The sequence below is a fragment of the Amblyomma mixtum genome, chromosome 5 (assembly GCF_055824585.1).
Source record: "Amblyomma mixtum isolate Tamu chromosome 5, ASM5582458v1, whole genome shotgun sequence".
In the NCBI taxonomy this organism is placed as follows: Eukaryota; Metazoa; Arthropoda; class Arachnida; order Ixodida; family Ixodidae; genus Amblyomma; species Amblyomma mixtum.
In genome coordinates, this window is record NC_143016.1 from 168,462,712 (window position 1) to 168,478,524 (window position 15,813).

Here is a 15,813-nt window from a genome sequence, read left to right on the forward strand (position 1 = left end):
CAACTCGATGGCCTGTCGCTGCTGCCGCGTTCAGCTCGGCTCGGCGAAGCAAACGGCGCGAAGGGCCGTACCGGATGCCGAGAGAACTGCGTTCTCTGATTGGTTACACCGACCGCAAACCAGCGAGTCACTTCCGGCGCCGGCGCGAGCGAGGCGCGAGCGAGGCGCGAATATCTGACATGGACAGATATTTGCCAAGCGCCAGCGCCGGCTCGCGTCGGCGCGTCGCGCATGCGCAGTCCGGCTCCGGCGTACGCTGGTACGCGTAGGCGCTGCGCTGGTGCGCCTCGGATGTGTCCATGGAGATGGGCCTTAAAGGAACAAAAGCGTCTACGACGCAATGTGACGCTAGCGATTTGGCTGGCATTGACGCAGATGTAGGATACAGAGCGCTATAAAACAGAGGAGGAATGGGCTTAGGTCTGCGCCCCTCTTTCCTAAGGAACGGCCGCGAGGGCGTTGAATCGAGCGGGTAGAAAAGCCTGCCCTCAACGACATACCGAGTCGACACACTCCCTACTCGTTGCACACAACTGACGCCGCGCCGGCAGAGGCAGCTAAGGTCGCCCAATGAATCATAATATCGAGAGCGACCCCACGCAACTCGGCGGCCCTGATTTGCGAGCGAGTGAAGCGCCGTCACCCCGCCGGCGCACCTCCGCCCCGCTCTGGCGCGTGCGAAGAGTGGTCTTGAAAACGAATGCGGCCTCCCCCTCCTCGCGTGGTCTCGCTTCGCTGTGCTAATGTGCGCAGCGCACGAGGCAAGAACGCGAGAAAACGCGTGTTCCGCGTGGTTTACAGGCTGAGTTAGGAGCGGTAACACGCGCGGTTACGCGTTCAAAACGAGCGAGAGCGTAATGCACCTTCTCGGTTGTTGGCATCGTCGCGAGGCTTTGATGCCAGCGTGTTGACAGCCTTTGACGCCGAAAAGGGCCGCTTGCAAACCGAGGTTCTGCGCTGCGCTGTTCGTGTGCGCGACGGAAACGGCAGACAACTGCACAGCTTCGCTGTCTAATACCTGAGTCAGCCAACTTAGACTTTGCCTTTGATCCGGGGAGTGTGGAGTATGGAAAGCAAAGCTGATTTCCGATTTCAAAATTCATTTCGACGCCGAAATTTGTCGCTTACTGGTTAAGATTTCGCAAACGATGTATTCTTCGCTTCTTCCGTTGTTTATGCTTCAACAGAGAGCAGTCGATTCATACCCACATTTTTCTTTTTCAAGAGAAAGCATGGACGAACCTACGGCGCAACGCACCCTTTATCTGGAAAGCACTCAGCCGTTCTGAAATCGAGCGCTTCGGACAGCCGTGGTCATTCCGGCCCCATCTATCAAGTGTGCGTCCTTACAGCTTCCACCCTTCGGTTCCTATCTTTTGTTGCGAGCGATAATTTGTCCCATAAACAGTTTCCTTCGGAAGATACCTTTCACCCGCATCCCGCACCTTCAGGCCTACTAGCGTTTATTCTTTCGCATCTCCGCCGCCACGGTGGCTCAGCGGTTATGGTGCCCGGCTGCTGACCCAAAAGACGCGGGTTCGATCCCGGCCCCGGCGGCTAGAATTTCTTTGGAGGAGAAATTCTAGAGGCCCGTGTACTGTGCGATGTCAGTGCACGTTAAAGAACCCCAGGTGGTCGAAATTTCCGGAGCCCTCCACTACGGCGTCTCTCATAGCGTTAGTCGCTTTGGGACGTTAAACCCCATAAACCAAAACCAACCTCTTTCGCATCTCTTCTGTCCTTGTCTCTTCGGGCTAGTTAATACGTCTGGATCCAGTTACCAACCAGCCTAATTCTGTGCCTTAGCTCCCGCTCTAACCGCCGTCCCTTGATGTTTACTCTAATAACTAGAGAGTTTTTGGAATCACAGTCTTTTTTTTTATCGTAAGTACTACGCATTACTTGTGTGTGTGATCAAGAAGAGTGCGGTGAGGGGCTAGTCGGTGCGACATTATGAGAACAAAGGATAAGTGAGCAAAAAGGACTGCGTTTGTCCCGTGTGGTTCTTCTTCTCTCTTGTCCTGTTCTTTTTGCGCAGTTATTCTTTGCGCATATATCTATATATATATATATATATATATATATTGTTACGGGGATGTTACGGCGGTAAGTCTGTGTTGGCGGCTGCTCTGAGATGGCCAGCACTCAGCTCAGACACCGAGGGCCCAGCTACCAACGGTCAACGTCGTCGTCGTTCAGCGCACCGCCACTTCTTCGTTCACGGTCCATCGGTAACACTATCCCCCTCGGCTGAAGGCAACGTCCCGGTGCGTGTTAGGCGTGCGATGTCGATATGGTGGGTGATAGGGCTTGAGGCGAGCTACATGAACGACTTCGGACTTCAGTGGAGCGGACGTCGACTTTGGGTGCAGCGGCGTGATCTCATAGGTTACGTCGGTCACTGCCCGTAATACACGATAAGGACCTGTGTAGCGCGGCAGAAGTTTTTCACATAACCCCACACGACGGGATGGGAGCCACAGCAAGACGAGAGATCCGGCAGGGTAGCGCACATCACGGTGCAGGCCATCGTAGCGGTGTTTTTGAGCCTCTTGGGAGGCGGAGAGCTTGTGACGAGCAACCTGGCGGGCGGCGTCTGCTCGGGCGATAGCGTCATGCGCATATGTAGTGACAGGGCCGGCTGTGGGCAGCAGAGTGTCGAAGGGCAGTAAGGGGTCTCGTCCAAAGAGAAGATAGAAGGGCGAGTAACCAGCGGTATCATGGCGCGAAGAGTTGTAGGCGAAGGTGACAAAAGGCAAGCTTATGTCCCAGTCCCGGTGGTCGTCGGATACGTACATGGCGAGCATGTCTGTAAGCGTGCGGTTGAGACGCTCCGTTAGGCCGTTCGTCTGAGGATGATAAGCAGTGGTGAACTTGTGACGAACGGAGCACGAACGAAGGATTTCGTCAACAACTCGGGAGAGGAAGCAGCGGCCACGGTCGGTAAGGAGTTGACGGGGAGCGCCATGGTGTAATATGACGTCGTGCAGAAGGAAGTCAGCGACGTCAGTGGCGCAGCTGGTTGGAATGGCGCGAGTGATCACGTACCGCGTGGCATAATCGGTGGCGACGGCAATCCACTTGTTCCCCGAGGAGGACTCCGGGAAGGGCCCAAGTAAATCTAGCCCAACACGAGAAAACGGGTCGGTTGGGATGGGAATCGGCTGCAGGTGTCCAGACGGCAGGACAGCGGGCTTCTTTCGGCGCTGACAGACGTCGCAAGCGGCAACGTAGCGTTGGACGGAGCGGTACAGACCAGGCCAGAAGAAACGCCGGCGCACGCGGTCGTACGTACGGGAGACACCAAGATGACCAGCCGTAGGTGCGTCATGCAGTTGTTGGAGGATAGTGGAACGTAGGTGTCGGGGAACAACGAGCAAGTGCTCAGCGCCATCAGGTCGCATGTTGCGGCGGTACAGCGTGTTCCCGTCGAGCAAAAACCGGGCCAGAGAAGTGTCGCGCCGGTCGGTGCTGACGCGGTCGATGAGAGAGGTGAGGGCGGGATCCAAGCGCTGTTCGTCGGCAATGTGGGAGAGGTCGGAGATGGAGAGGACACAGGCATCCGACTCACAGTCTGTAGGAGGAGGATCGACGGGATAGCGTGACAGGCAGTCTGCATCTTGATGAAGGCGACCGGACTTGTGAACCACGGAAAAGGTGTATTCTTGCAATCGCAATGCCCACCGGCCAAGACGGCCAGTAGGGTCCTTGAGAGAGGAAAGCCAGCACAGGGCGTGGTGGTCGGTGATAACAGTGAATGGGCGGCCAAACAAGTATGTGCGGAATTTTCCAATGGCCCAAACAAGAGCCAGGCACTCGCGTTCTGTGATGGAGTAATTCTTCTCGGCGGAAGAAAGAAGACGGCTGGCGTACGCAATCACGCAGTGCTGGCCGCGTTGTCGCTGAGCAAGGATGGCGCCAATTCCGTGACCACTGGCATCAGTGCGAAGTTCAGTCGGGGCAGACGGGTTGAAATGGGCCAATACAGGAGGGTTAGTGAGGACGGCGATAAGGCTGGAGAATGCAGTAGCCTGCTCTGGGCCCCAGGAAAAAGGAACGCCTTTCTGCAACAGATTGGTGAGAGGGCGAGCGACGGCTGCGAAGTTCGGGACGAACCGGCGAAAGTAGGAACAGAGGCCGATGAAGCTGCGGACATCGCTGGGCGAGCGGGGACAGGGAAAAGCACTGACGGCACGAACTTTATCAGGGTCAGGTTGTATGCCACTCGCATTCACCAAATGGCCGAGGACTTTGAGTTCGCGGCGGCCGAAAGTACATTTTTTTTGAGTTGAGTTGAAGACCTGCGCGGCGGAAAAGTGCCAAGATGGACGAAAGGCGAAGCAGGTGGGTTTCAAAAGAGGGCGAGAAAACAATTACATCATCTAAGTAACAAAGACAGGTCGTCCACTTGAAGCCCCGGAGTAACGAATCCATCATCCGTTCAAATGTGGCAGGGGCGTTACAAAGGCCGAAGGGCATGACCTTAAATTGGTAAAGGCCATCAGGGGTGACGAAAGCTGTTTTCTCGCGGTCTCTTGCGTCAACAGAGATTTGCCAATACCCGCTACGAAGGTCGATGGAAGAAAAGTAGCGGGCACCATGTAAACAGTCCAAGGCATCATCTATGCGCGGAAGGGGATAGACGTCTTTCTTCGTGACCTTGTTGAGATGACGATAGTCGACGCAAAACCGCCAAGTTTGGTCTTTCTTTTTCACGAGCACGACAGGAGATGCCCAAGGGCTGTTTGAAGGCTCGATGATATCGTTGGCCAACATCTTGTCCACCTCCCGCTGGATGACCTGGCGCTCTGGTAGCGACACACGATAAGGCCTCCGGTGTATAGGTCTTGCATCGCCGGTGTCAATGCGGTGAGTCACTACCGATGTTTGACCCAGAGGAGCAGAAGCGAAGTCAAAAATGTCGGTGCAGGACACCAAAAGGTTGTGAAGATCCTGTGCATGCTCGGGGCTCAGGTCAGAAGCAATCATCGCAGAAATGGATTGCGGAACGTTGGACGGGATGTCGGGCGCTTGAGAGACAGTAGAAGGCGGTCCAGGTGAGAGAGCAGTGACGGTACAGTCGGTGAGAGAAGACAAAGTAGCAAGCGATATGCCTGCAGGAAGAACTTGTGGTGACAAGCTGAAGTTGAGGACAGGGAGGTAGGTGCTGTTCTTGGTGACGCTCACGATAAGGTGCGGAAGAACAACATTGCGAGAGAGAACGACATCGGCGAGTGGGCAGGCAAGATAATCCCCATCAGGAACCGCAGGAAATGGTGACATAGGCAGATAAACGGCAGAGTCGGGGGGCAGGCGAGCGTACTCAGTGGAGCGAAGGCGGGGCGTGGAGCTTGAGGGTGTGTCGGCTGAGCTGAGAGGCAGGTCCAATCGTAGAAGGCCACTGGAGCAGTCGATAAGGGCAGAGTGAGCGGTTAGAAAGTCTAGACCAAGGATCACATTGTGAGGGCAGTGTTCGAGGACGGTGAACAAAACTGGGATGTTATGACCGGCAAGAGTGACGCGGGCAGTGCTCAAGCCAGTGACGGCAGCAGTGCTGCCATCGGCAACGCGAACGGTGGGCGAAGCGGCAGGGGTCTGAACTTTTTTGAGGCGACGGCAAAAGGATGAGCTAAGAACCGAGACTTGGGCACCAGTGTCAATGAGGGCAGAAACAGGAACACCGTCCACAAAAACGTCGAGCAGATTACAGGGCGAAGGCTGGGTCAGTAGAGGATTTTCAGGTCGGGGCACCAATGCAGCATCACCTCCGGGAGCTGCACTGGCTAGTTTCCCGCGAAGCGGCCTGCAGAGGACGGTGAGTAACTGCGGTGCGGAAGAGGTGAGCGGGAACGGTGGGCTGTCGGAGAGGGAGAGCGGCTGGTTCTGCGAGGAGGCGGTGTGGACTCGGCGCTGGGTGGGTCATTCCGAGGCGTGAAGCGACGGGGTCCATAGTCATAACGACGGTCGACGTAGGGCAAAGGTCGGGGAGGTGCGGACCAACGGCTGCGGCAGTGGCGAGAGATGTGGCCTACGCGCGAGCACGTAAAGCAGATCGGCCGGTCGTCAGGAGTACGCCACTCATCGGGATTGCGATACCTTGTGTAACTTGGGACGAAGGTGTTGCGGGCCGTAGCAGAAGCGACCACGGGAGAGATGGGGCTCGCACTCCGTGGTTCGACGGGACGATGGCTGGAGGGCATGCCCAAGTTGGCGACCTCCTGGCGGACGACAGCTTGAATAAGGGATATTGTGGCCAGGGTGTTGTCCGACAAGGGCGCGTTGGTCGTAACAGGAGCCAGGGCCTCCAGTTCACGGCGCACGATGCGAGTCACGTTGTCGGGGTTTGAAGGCTGCCTCAGTGTCGGCAGATCCTCGCACGTGGAACTGGCAGCGGTGTTAGGCAGGCGATCAAAGCGGTGTGCAATGCGCCGGTGCTTGGCCTGCTCGAAGCGTCGACACACCTGCAGAACGGAGTCAACCGTAGAGCAGTCCCGGCATAGAAGAAGGTGGAAGGCATCGTCGGCAATGCCTTTAAGAATGTGGCCTACCTTATCGTCCTCGGTCATGTTGGGATCGACCTTTCGGCACAGTGCCAAGACGTCTTGAATGTATGTAATATATGATTCGGTGGCCGTTTGGGCGCGAGCTGAAAGTTCTTTTTTGGCAGCAAGCTGACGGCCAACTGGTTTCCCAAACAGGTCGCGGAGCTTCTGCTTGCAGGCATCCCACGTGGAAATCTCTTCTTCGTGGGTTTCGAACCACACGCGTGCTGTGCCGGCAAGATAAAATATCACATTGGCCAGCATCAGCGTGGCGTCCCACCTGTTGTGCTGGCTAACACGCTCATAGAGCGAGAGCCAGTCCTCGACATCCACGCCATCTGTACCGCAGAATGTGCCCGGGTCGCGAGGGTGGGCTACGACGACAGTTGGCGTGGCAGGCGCAGACGGAGGGGCCGGGTCGGTAGTCATCTCGCCCGTTCGGCCCGTCGCCTCGTCGGCTCGTCGGGTCGTCGGCATGTCGGCTCGAACCCGCGACCTCCACCAAAAGATGTTACGGGGATGTTACGGCGGTAAGTCTGTGTTGGCGGCTGCTCTGAGATGGCCAGCACTCAGCTCAGACACCGAGGGCCCAGCTACCAACGGTCAACGTCGTCGTCGTTCAGCGCACCGCCACTTCTTCGTTCACGGTCCATCGGTAACAATATATATATATATATATGAAAGAAGCCAACAGCCACAGAAACCAAGGGGCATAGGGGATTTTTTTTTAATTAATTGATTTATTTTGTGGTGTTGATCAATTTAGAATATTACTGAACATGTTATATAACATGTTCATTCTTGAAAAAGACCAGTCCCTGGTCGAAACGTTGAATAAATCTGTTAAGTTTTTCAATGTGACTTCCCCAACTTATTATATATATATATATATATATATATATATATACTTTGCAATACCTTGCAGTCGTGCAGCGTGTGAAAAGTACAAGCGCGGGAACACTAGACTGCCTATGCTGAGCCACGAGATACCAGGTCTGTCATGGCAAGTAGTAGGGCTTGATATTTTCCATCACGATGACCAGTCCTACCTAATCCTCGTGGATTTCTACTCGTTCTTTTTCGAGGTTCAAAAGCTACGTCAGACAACAGCGACAGCGGTAAACAGTGCATGCATGCTCGTATTCGCGACTCATGGAATCCCGGCAAATCTGTGCAGTGATAACGGCCCACCTTTCATCAGCGCCTGTTTCCGCTCTTTTGCTGCGCAGCTAGGAATTGCCCACGTAACGTCTAGCCCGTACAGCCTGCCAAATCTTTAGCTATCGTGCGTGACGGCCGCTTTTTCTGTGCTCCTGCTCTTTACAGCGAAGCAAACTTGCGGAAAGCTCAATATTAAGCACGCGCTTAGTGAGCCTGTGCTTAAATTTGATATTTTCGCAAGTTTGCTCCGTCACAAACTCTAGGAACACGGAAAACGCGACCGTCACGCACGCCAGCTAAAGATTTGGCCGGCTGTACTATCCTCGTGGTAACGGCATGGCGGAGCGTGCAGTGCAGGAGGCGAAAAAACTGCTAACGAAGTGTCCTTTCGCAACCCTGGAATTTTACAGCGCCCTGCTGGAGTGGCGAAACGTGCCAAAGGACGCGCAACTGAAGTCGCCCGTTCAAAGGTTGATGGGCCGCCAAACAAGGGCCCAGTTGCCGGTTCTCCCCCAGCACCTCGAACCGCAGACTGTGCCATCATAATCCGTTCGCAATCGCCTTCAGGAAATAAGAGAAAAGCAGCGGGTCTTCTACAACCGAACGGCTAAGCGTTTACCACATCTTCGCAGCGGGTCTCCAGTATCAGTGTACGACACCATACACAGAACCTGGTCGCCAGCTGTGGTTGTAGGCCCTGCAGGCACACCTCGGCCATACACCGTACGTACAGACAGCGGACAAGAGCTGCGGCGCACCAGGGAGCATCTCAGTTCCAAAGAAATGCAACCAACGTCGGACCCTGAAGCGACCATTTCTGCGGAGTCGGTATCCCAGCCTGACCAGATGGTGGAGCTACAACCTGAGGGCATCCTTCGTAGAAGTGACCGTCTGCGTAGACCGCCACAACGTTACCCCCTGCCAGAGAGACCGCAGCATTAGGTCCCTGACATGTGAATTTGGAAACTTTTTTTTTCCTTTTTTCTTCTTTCTCTTCGAAAAGAAGGAAGATGTAAGTATTTGCACTGTCATGTTAACACGTGCTCTTACGGCACCGAGTGCGCATGTTCATGCTTGTACCTGTCCTTATATAAGCAGCCCCTTGTCTGATAATAAACACACTTTGTTCCCTGCTGGTGCTCAGCTGCTGACCCGAAAGACGCGATTTCGATCCCGGCCGCGGCGGTTGAATTTCTTTGGAGCAGAAATTCTAGAGACCCGTGTACTGTGCGATGTCAGTGCACGTTAAAGAACCCCAGGTGGTCGAAATTTCCGGAGCCCTCCACTGCGGCATCTCTCATAGCCTTAGTCGCTTTGGGACGTTAAACCCCTTAAACCAAACCAAACTTTGTTCCCTGCCTCCTGGCCGTTCAAAGTTTGGTCTTTCCTAAACGCCTTCACCAGAAGGCCTTTGACCTTAGGACATCACCGAAGAGGCCTTTCATACATTAGTACTGCTTACTAATAGTACTAGCTAGTCAACAGATATAGTTAACTAGTAACCCACGATGACACACAAATTACTTCGCATTCACGGCATATAATGTAATTTTCCCGAAGGTCTCCCCTACCGCACCTTTCTCTCTTTCTGCTTTCTCTCCCACCTTCTCCCCTTCCCTCGCAGCGTGGTTGAGGTGCCCACCGAGATGTGAGACTGTTGTTGCGCCTTTCATTTCGTGATAACCAATGGTCACATGTGCCTCCTGTTACGTTGGCCGCTTTCGGGTGGGATGAGTGCTGTACCGTGATTTCGTGTCCGTCATGCACGCAGCCCGTTCTTCCCGCCTCGAGGACGCCGCCAGTCGCTTCCAAACGCATTTCGAACGCTGCAAGTAGCAGCGAGGTCGGAGCCCATAAACAATCAGCAGGTCGAACACGCACTCGGGACGCTTCCTGATAGCACTCGAAATATCAGAGTAATGCCAAAGTCACAGAAAAAAATTACTGGCGGTTTATCATTGGTATAAACGAAATATTGTACGGAAGCAGGTTTTTGTAAGGGGACAACTATGCCACGTACCTGAGAGCGAGATTGAAAGCGCGTTTCCTCTCTTTTAGATCCCCGCCGCGGCGGTAGAATTTCGATGAAGGCGAAATTCTAGAGGCCCGTGTACTGTGCGATATCTGTGAACGTTAAAGAACACCAGGTGGTCGAAATTTTCGGAGCCCTTCACCACGGCGTCCCTCATAGCCTGGGTCGGATTTGGACGTTAAACCCCAATAAACCAAACCGAATCAAACCGGAAAAAAATTTCTTACACAGCCTATAGCCTGACCATAGATTTTTATCGATAAAGTCTATTGGCTTTATATACAAAAATTCGATAGAAGAGTGTACAGAAAATACAGAAAGTCTACATAGAATGTATAGATTTATGGGCAAGCAGCTTTAGTTTACTTTTGCTGCAGCTAGGAACAAACAGTTAAATGTCTATAGAAAGGCAATAGAACCTGTAGGAAGTCTACAGGAACTGTCTAGAATATTTTTATAAGGGCAGCAACATAACCGGAAAAGACAATAATAAGACTCTTAGGCATGTGGGTGCAATTCAACCAGCGCAGTGCTGGCACTTTCATCCTGCTCAAATCAACAACGCTACAAGTCGCACGCATGATCACCCGCATCACCAAAAGGCGACACGGCATGTGTGAAGAGGACACACTAAAACTAGTCAGAAACCTGGTAGTTAGCCAAATCACGTATACAGCCTACCCAACCAGTGCCTCAACAAGAGCGAAATACAACAAGCGGATGCCCTGCTACGCAAAGCATGTAAGACAGCGCTCCGACTACCGCGTAACACGTCTGCTGAAAAACTCATGGCTCTGGGATTGCAAAACACCTTTGAGGAGCTACGAGAGGCGCAGCTTGAGTCGCAAAAACTCAGGCTGTTGCAAACAACGACTGGAAGAGCGCTCCTCCAGAGGCTTGGATACCACGAGCAGATGCTAGAAATGACGAGGACGGAAACGATCCCCTGCGAGCTTCGCAAATTCGTCAAGGTAGCGCCAATGCCAAGGAACATATGGACCCCAACCTCCACCGATGCAGAAGAGAAGCGAGGGCCGAATTCATCGAGAAAACATAAGCGCGTCAGGACACGACCGTGTATGCAGACGCGTCCTGGAGAGGAGGAGACACTAAAATCGCAGTGGTGGCGGTGGTCGATTCATCTCTACGCGAAATTACCAGCGCGTCTATGCGAGACTGCACGGCTGCAGAGGCCGAGGAAGTAGCCATTGCTCTAGCAGTGGCGGAGGGCTATAGAGCCGGGCGGCCGCTAACAATACTCACGGACTCTCAGTCTGCCGAAATTACATGAATGGCAGGATAGGTCGTCACGCGCTCCGTATACTCCTCGCACCGAGCGACAGAATTAAATATCACGAAGAAGAAAACGACAAGACCACACGCAAAATTGTGTGGGTACCGGGACACACGGGGGTGGCAGGGAACCAAGAGACATACAGGAAAGCTCGAGGATACATTACTTCCCGAGCATCCGACGAGACCGCGGAACTCGCGCCAGCACCCAGGGAATACTCGACCATACTACAAAACTATAGAGGCAGAAGAATGCGATATCCCCCGCCGCACAAATCGCTCAACACAGGGGAAGCTGTCACTCGGAGACAATTGCAGACAGGCTCTTACCCAAACCTACACATACTAAACAAAATGCACACTACGATATACGCGGATCAATGTTCCTGGTGGGACGAAAATGCCACTCTATATCGCATCACATGGGCCTGCCAAAACATAGACGTGGTCCCCAAAATACAAAACCCGAGTGCGGAGCAATGGGAGACTCAGCTGTCCAGCGACCGCTGTGAAGACCAACAGGGTCCGGTACAGCGAGCTCAACGGCCGGCAGCGGCCAGCGGTGCCCTTGACTGAGGGCAACCGACCATTGTTTAGAGGTGGACGACGTCGACAGAGAAGGCTCGTAGGGTTACAACCAAGGAGAGAACATCTCTGAAGATGCCCGAAAACTGCAGAAAAAAGAATCACTAGAGTATAATGAAGTTTTCCTTCCTTCCTTCGTCGACTACACGACCTGTTTCTACAGCTATGGTTACGCAAATTTAATTAGCACCCCTACGCGTTGTACTGACCATGGCTCGCATTCATTACTTGATCATATTCTTTAGAATTTTCCCACTGCTCCACCGGTTGGCGTGATAGAATGTGATGCCACTGATCATTTTCCGGTATTTCTTTGCGCACTATCATCTCGCTGTAGTAACAACGTGTCTACAAGGAAGTCAGTTTTTGATAGCGGAAAATATTTTGAAGCCATGTCTAATACTGATCTTTCATACATTTTGGGTCTCTCGAACCCAGAAGTGGCTGTACTTGAGCTGTCAAAAATAATTTCATCAGCAATCAATAAATGCACATCGCTCCAATCATCCACGAGAAAATCTGTTACTCCCATTTCCCCATGGATAACTACTGCTCTGTTAAACTCTTTGAAGAAAAAAGAAAACATGTATAAGAAAGCTAAACACCAGCCGTTCAATCTGCGTCTTAAATTGAGATATAAAAGGTATTCCAGTGTACTAACATCGCTTCTAAAGAAAGTTAAACGATGTTATTATGAAAACCAGTTATCCAGACATACTAACAATTCTAAACGAAAATGGCAGCTGCTTGACAAATTTCTGAACATTCGTAAGTCACCTAATGTTGTTAAATCTGTTTTCCACGGTGGTGTTACTTTATCTGATCCCAAGGAAATGGCGAATACGTTTAGCAATTATTTTTTCAATTCACCTAATTATCATTTCTCTTCGTTATGCACACCTTCTCTTGAGCGCTTCCCTCACTCCTTTCTTCTCAACCCCACGTGTCCAGACGAAGTTCTATCTGTAATTGCTAATTTAAAGACGACCGGCCCCGGCGTTGACAATATCCATGGAAAGCATGTGAAAAGTATCCGATCATTGCTTGCACCAGTCCTCAGCCACATCTGCAATCTCGTTTTTATATCTGGCACTTATCCCAAGCAGCTCAAGATAGCGAAAATAATACCGGTCTTCAAAAAAGGTAATCCAGCTTTGCCAAATAATTATCGTCCGATTGCAATTCTTCCTTTTTCTGACAAAATTTTAGAAAAACTAATTGAAGTAAGGTTGTCTAGTTATATTGAAAAATTTAACATATTGACAGATAGTCAACACGGCTTTCGGCGCGCACTATCTACAGATACTGCAATAGCTTCTCTCATAGATTACGTTAGGCTGGCAATTGATAAAGGAATGTTCTCAGGAGCAGCTTACATAGATTTTAGCAAAGCATTTGATTCCATTGATCACTCCATCTTGTTTCCCAAATTGGAATCCTATGGTATCACTGGACCTCCCCTAATGCTTTTGAAGAGCTTTCTCTGTGACCGAGAGCACATAGTCTCTATTAATGACCATACATCTAACATAGCTTTAATTAACAAGGGTGTTCCACAAGGCTCAATTCTCGGCCCTGTATTGTTTTTACTCTACATTAATGATTTACCATCCTGTTTAAAGAATTGCAATAGTATACTATATGCAGATGACTCTACCTTGCTATCATCGCACCAGGACATTAATCAGCTGATACTTAACCTACAGAATGATCTTAATTCTCTTGAGCGTTGGTGCCACATTAACCGCCTGTCCGTGAACGTCACTGAAACTTGTTTTCATATTTTCCGTCCCCCTCAGAAGCCATTGCCCATCACACCACTTCTATGCCTCAATTCTGCTGCTATTTCGTCGCAAGATCGAGTTTCTTTTCTGGGTGTTATCATTGACCCTCACTTAAAATTCCATCATCATGTAGCTGAAACGTGCAAGCAAATTTCTTATGGGTTACGCGCACTAATTAAAGCCCGGAGCTATTTTCCAGTACAAACTTTATTATCTCTTTACTACGCATTCATCCACAGCCACTTAAACTATGGAATCTCATCTTGGGGTAACGCCTATCATATTCATCTCTGGCCTTTAATAAAACTGCAAAAGCAAGCCATGCGCATCATAACCTACACCCCTCGAATGTCACCCTCCCGCATTTTGTTCATAGATTGAAACGTTCTACCTATCTCGGCCCTTCATTTTTACAACATTGGCATCCTATTCTTTAAGATTCTTCATCATCGTCTCCCGCTAAGCATATTTTCTCCCGGCACGATCATGAGCAACATCGTCACACGTTTTGCGCTGCGTAATAACTTTTTACTACCTAAGGTCAGAACTAACTACGGGAAACAATGGCTTCATTTTTCATCCGTATCATTTTGGAACTCTTTGAACGTAGACATCAAACAAACTAATACACTTTCTTTATTCAAGGTCAATCTAAAGCTTTTCCTTCTTAATTTGTAACTTTTTTTTGTTACCGATCCTATGTATCGCGGCATCTGTCAGTGTTTTACTGTACATTATCCTGCCTTACATTGTTTGTATTTAAATATTTCAGTAACTAATATTACACTATGTACCTATATTTATTCTGTGCGGCACTAATTAATGTGCTGTGTATTTTATATTATGTTGCATATTGAAATTTATTTTCATGGGAGGTCCCGCCCGCGGTCTTGTACCATGGGACCTCTCGCTGTATACAATTGTAACTTTGATTGTATTCAATAAACTTTCAACTTCAACTTCCTTCCTCCCTGCCTTCTTTCCGTCCTTCCTTCCTTCCTGCCTTCTTTCCTTCCTTCCTTGTTTCTTTCCTTCCTCCCTGCCTTCTTTCCGTCCTTCCTTCTTTCCTTCCTTGTTTCCTTCCTTCCTCCCTGCCTTCTTTCCGTCCTTCCTTCTTTCCTTCCTTCCTTCCTGCCTTCTTTCTTTCCTTCCGTCCTTCTTTCCTGCCTTCTTTCCTTCCTTCCTGCCTTCCTTCCTTCCTGCCTTCCTTCCTTCCTTCCTGTCTTCCTTCCTGCCTTCTTTCCTTTCTGCCTTCCTTCCTCCCTGCCTTCTTTCCTTCCTTCCTTCCTTCCTTCCTTCCTGCCTTCTTTCCTTCCTGCCTTCTTTTCTTCCTTCCTTCCTCCCTGCCTTCTTTCCTTCCTTCCTTCCTTACTTTTTCCTTCCTTACTTAATTACTTTCCTTCCTTCCTTCTTTCCTTCCTATGAGGGCAACAAACAAGATAAGCAGGACGCGCCTGTGCGCCGACAGGTAACAGCATCAGCACTTTTTCATAATCAACCGTAATTGTAAAAACGCGACTTTATATTAGATTATGCTATTTATAAATGAACAGAATACCGCGTTTAAATAAACAATTTCGGCGTACCTGAGCGCAGTATTTATCACAGCTTTCAAATATCAATGTGATAACGTCATTGCTTTCATAAATGTTGACTTTTCGCCAGCTGTAACCTGCATTTGTTGCCGGTGCGTTCTGGATGGGGTCCAATGTCGCGACCGAAGGTCGGCATCGCTTCTCGGCCTGTTGGCTTAGACCGTTGCGTAGTTTCTGTTCTTATCAGCTTAATATCTGATATGGCCCTTATCGGGTCCTAGGTATTGAACTTATTTTTGTGAGTGGGCGCTGTTGCGGGGCTTGCTTCCACGGCGCCACGGGTTGCCCTGGCATTGCACTATCGCCAGGTTCAGCCCACCCCCCTGGGGGCTTGTGCAAAATCAAAAGAAAGAATCTGTATGCACATATTTTACTCGCCGAATTCTTGTGACTTTTGTCGTCGTATAATGACTGCTGTGCTGTGCAGTTTAATACTTCGGTTAACGAGTTTCTTTTATGCGAAGCATATTACTAGAGGTACACTACAGCCCTTCGCCGTGGTTACGCGCCGTGCACACCACGTGGTACAGTGACGTCACACCACGTGACACATGACGTCACGACAGAGGAAGACGGAGGTACACTACAGCCCTTCGCCGTGGTTATGCGCCGTGCACACCACGTGGTACAGTGACGTCCCACAACGTGACATACCACGTGACACATGATGTCACGACAGAGGAAGATGAGGGTCCACCTCGCGCCGTCGCTGTGGTTGCACGCCGTGCAGACCACGTGGTACAGTCACGACACACCACGTGACACATGACGTCACGACAGATCGCCGTCACGCGCTGGGAGAGGGAGAACGATGCCATCGC

At 50.9% G+C, this 15,813-nt stretch overlaps 1 protein-coding gene and 1 non-coding gene across 2 annotated transcripts; one reads left to right on the forward strand and one right to left on the reverse strand.

The window, feature by feature from the left end:
- Positions 1-5,539: 5,539 nt before the first annotated feature.
- Positions 5,540-7,191, reverse strand: LOC149344624 (uncharacterized). The gene has a single exon (XM_089542642.1). It carries the CDS (start codon positions 7,017-7,019, stop codon positions 5,784-5,786), a length of 1,236 nt encoding a protein of 411 aa, XP_089398768.1. The 5' UTR covers positions 7,020-7,191; the 3' UTR covers positions 5,540-5,783.
- Positions 7,192-15,126: 7,935 nt separating this feature from the next.
- Positions 15,127-15,316, forward strand: LOC149344625 (U2 spliceosomal RNA). The gene has a single exon (XR_016283356.1). It is a non-coding gene; the product is annotated as a U2 spliceosomal RNA (small nuclear RNA).
- Positions 15,317-15,813: the final 497 nt, after the last annotated feature.

What these genes read in the sequence shown, in the direction of transcription:
- LOC149344624 (XM_089542642.1), bottom strand. Translation starts at nt 7,019, where the DNA reads ATGCCGACGACCCGACGAGCCGACGAGGCGACGGGCCGAACGGGCGAG.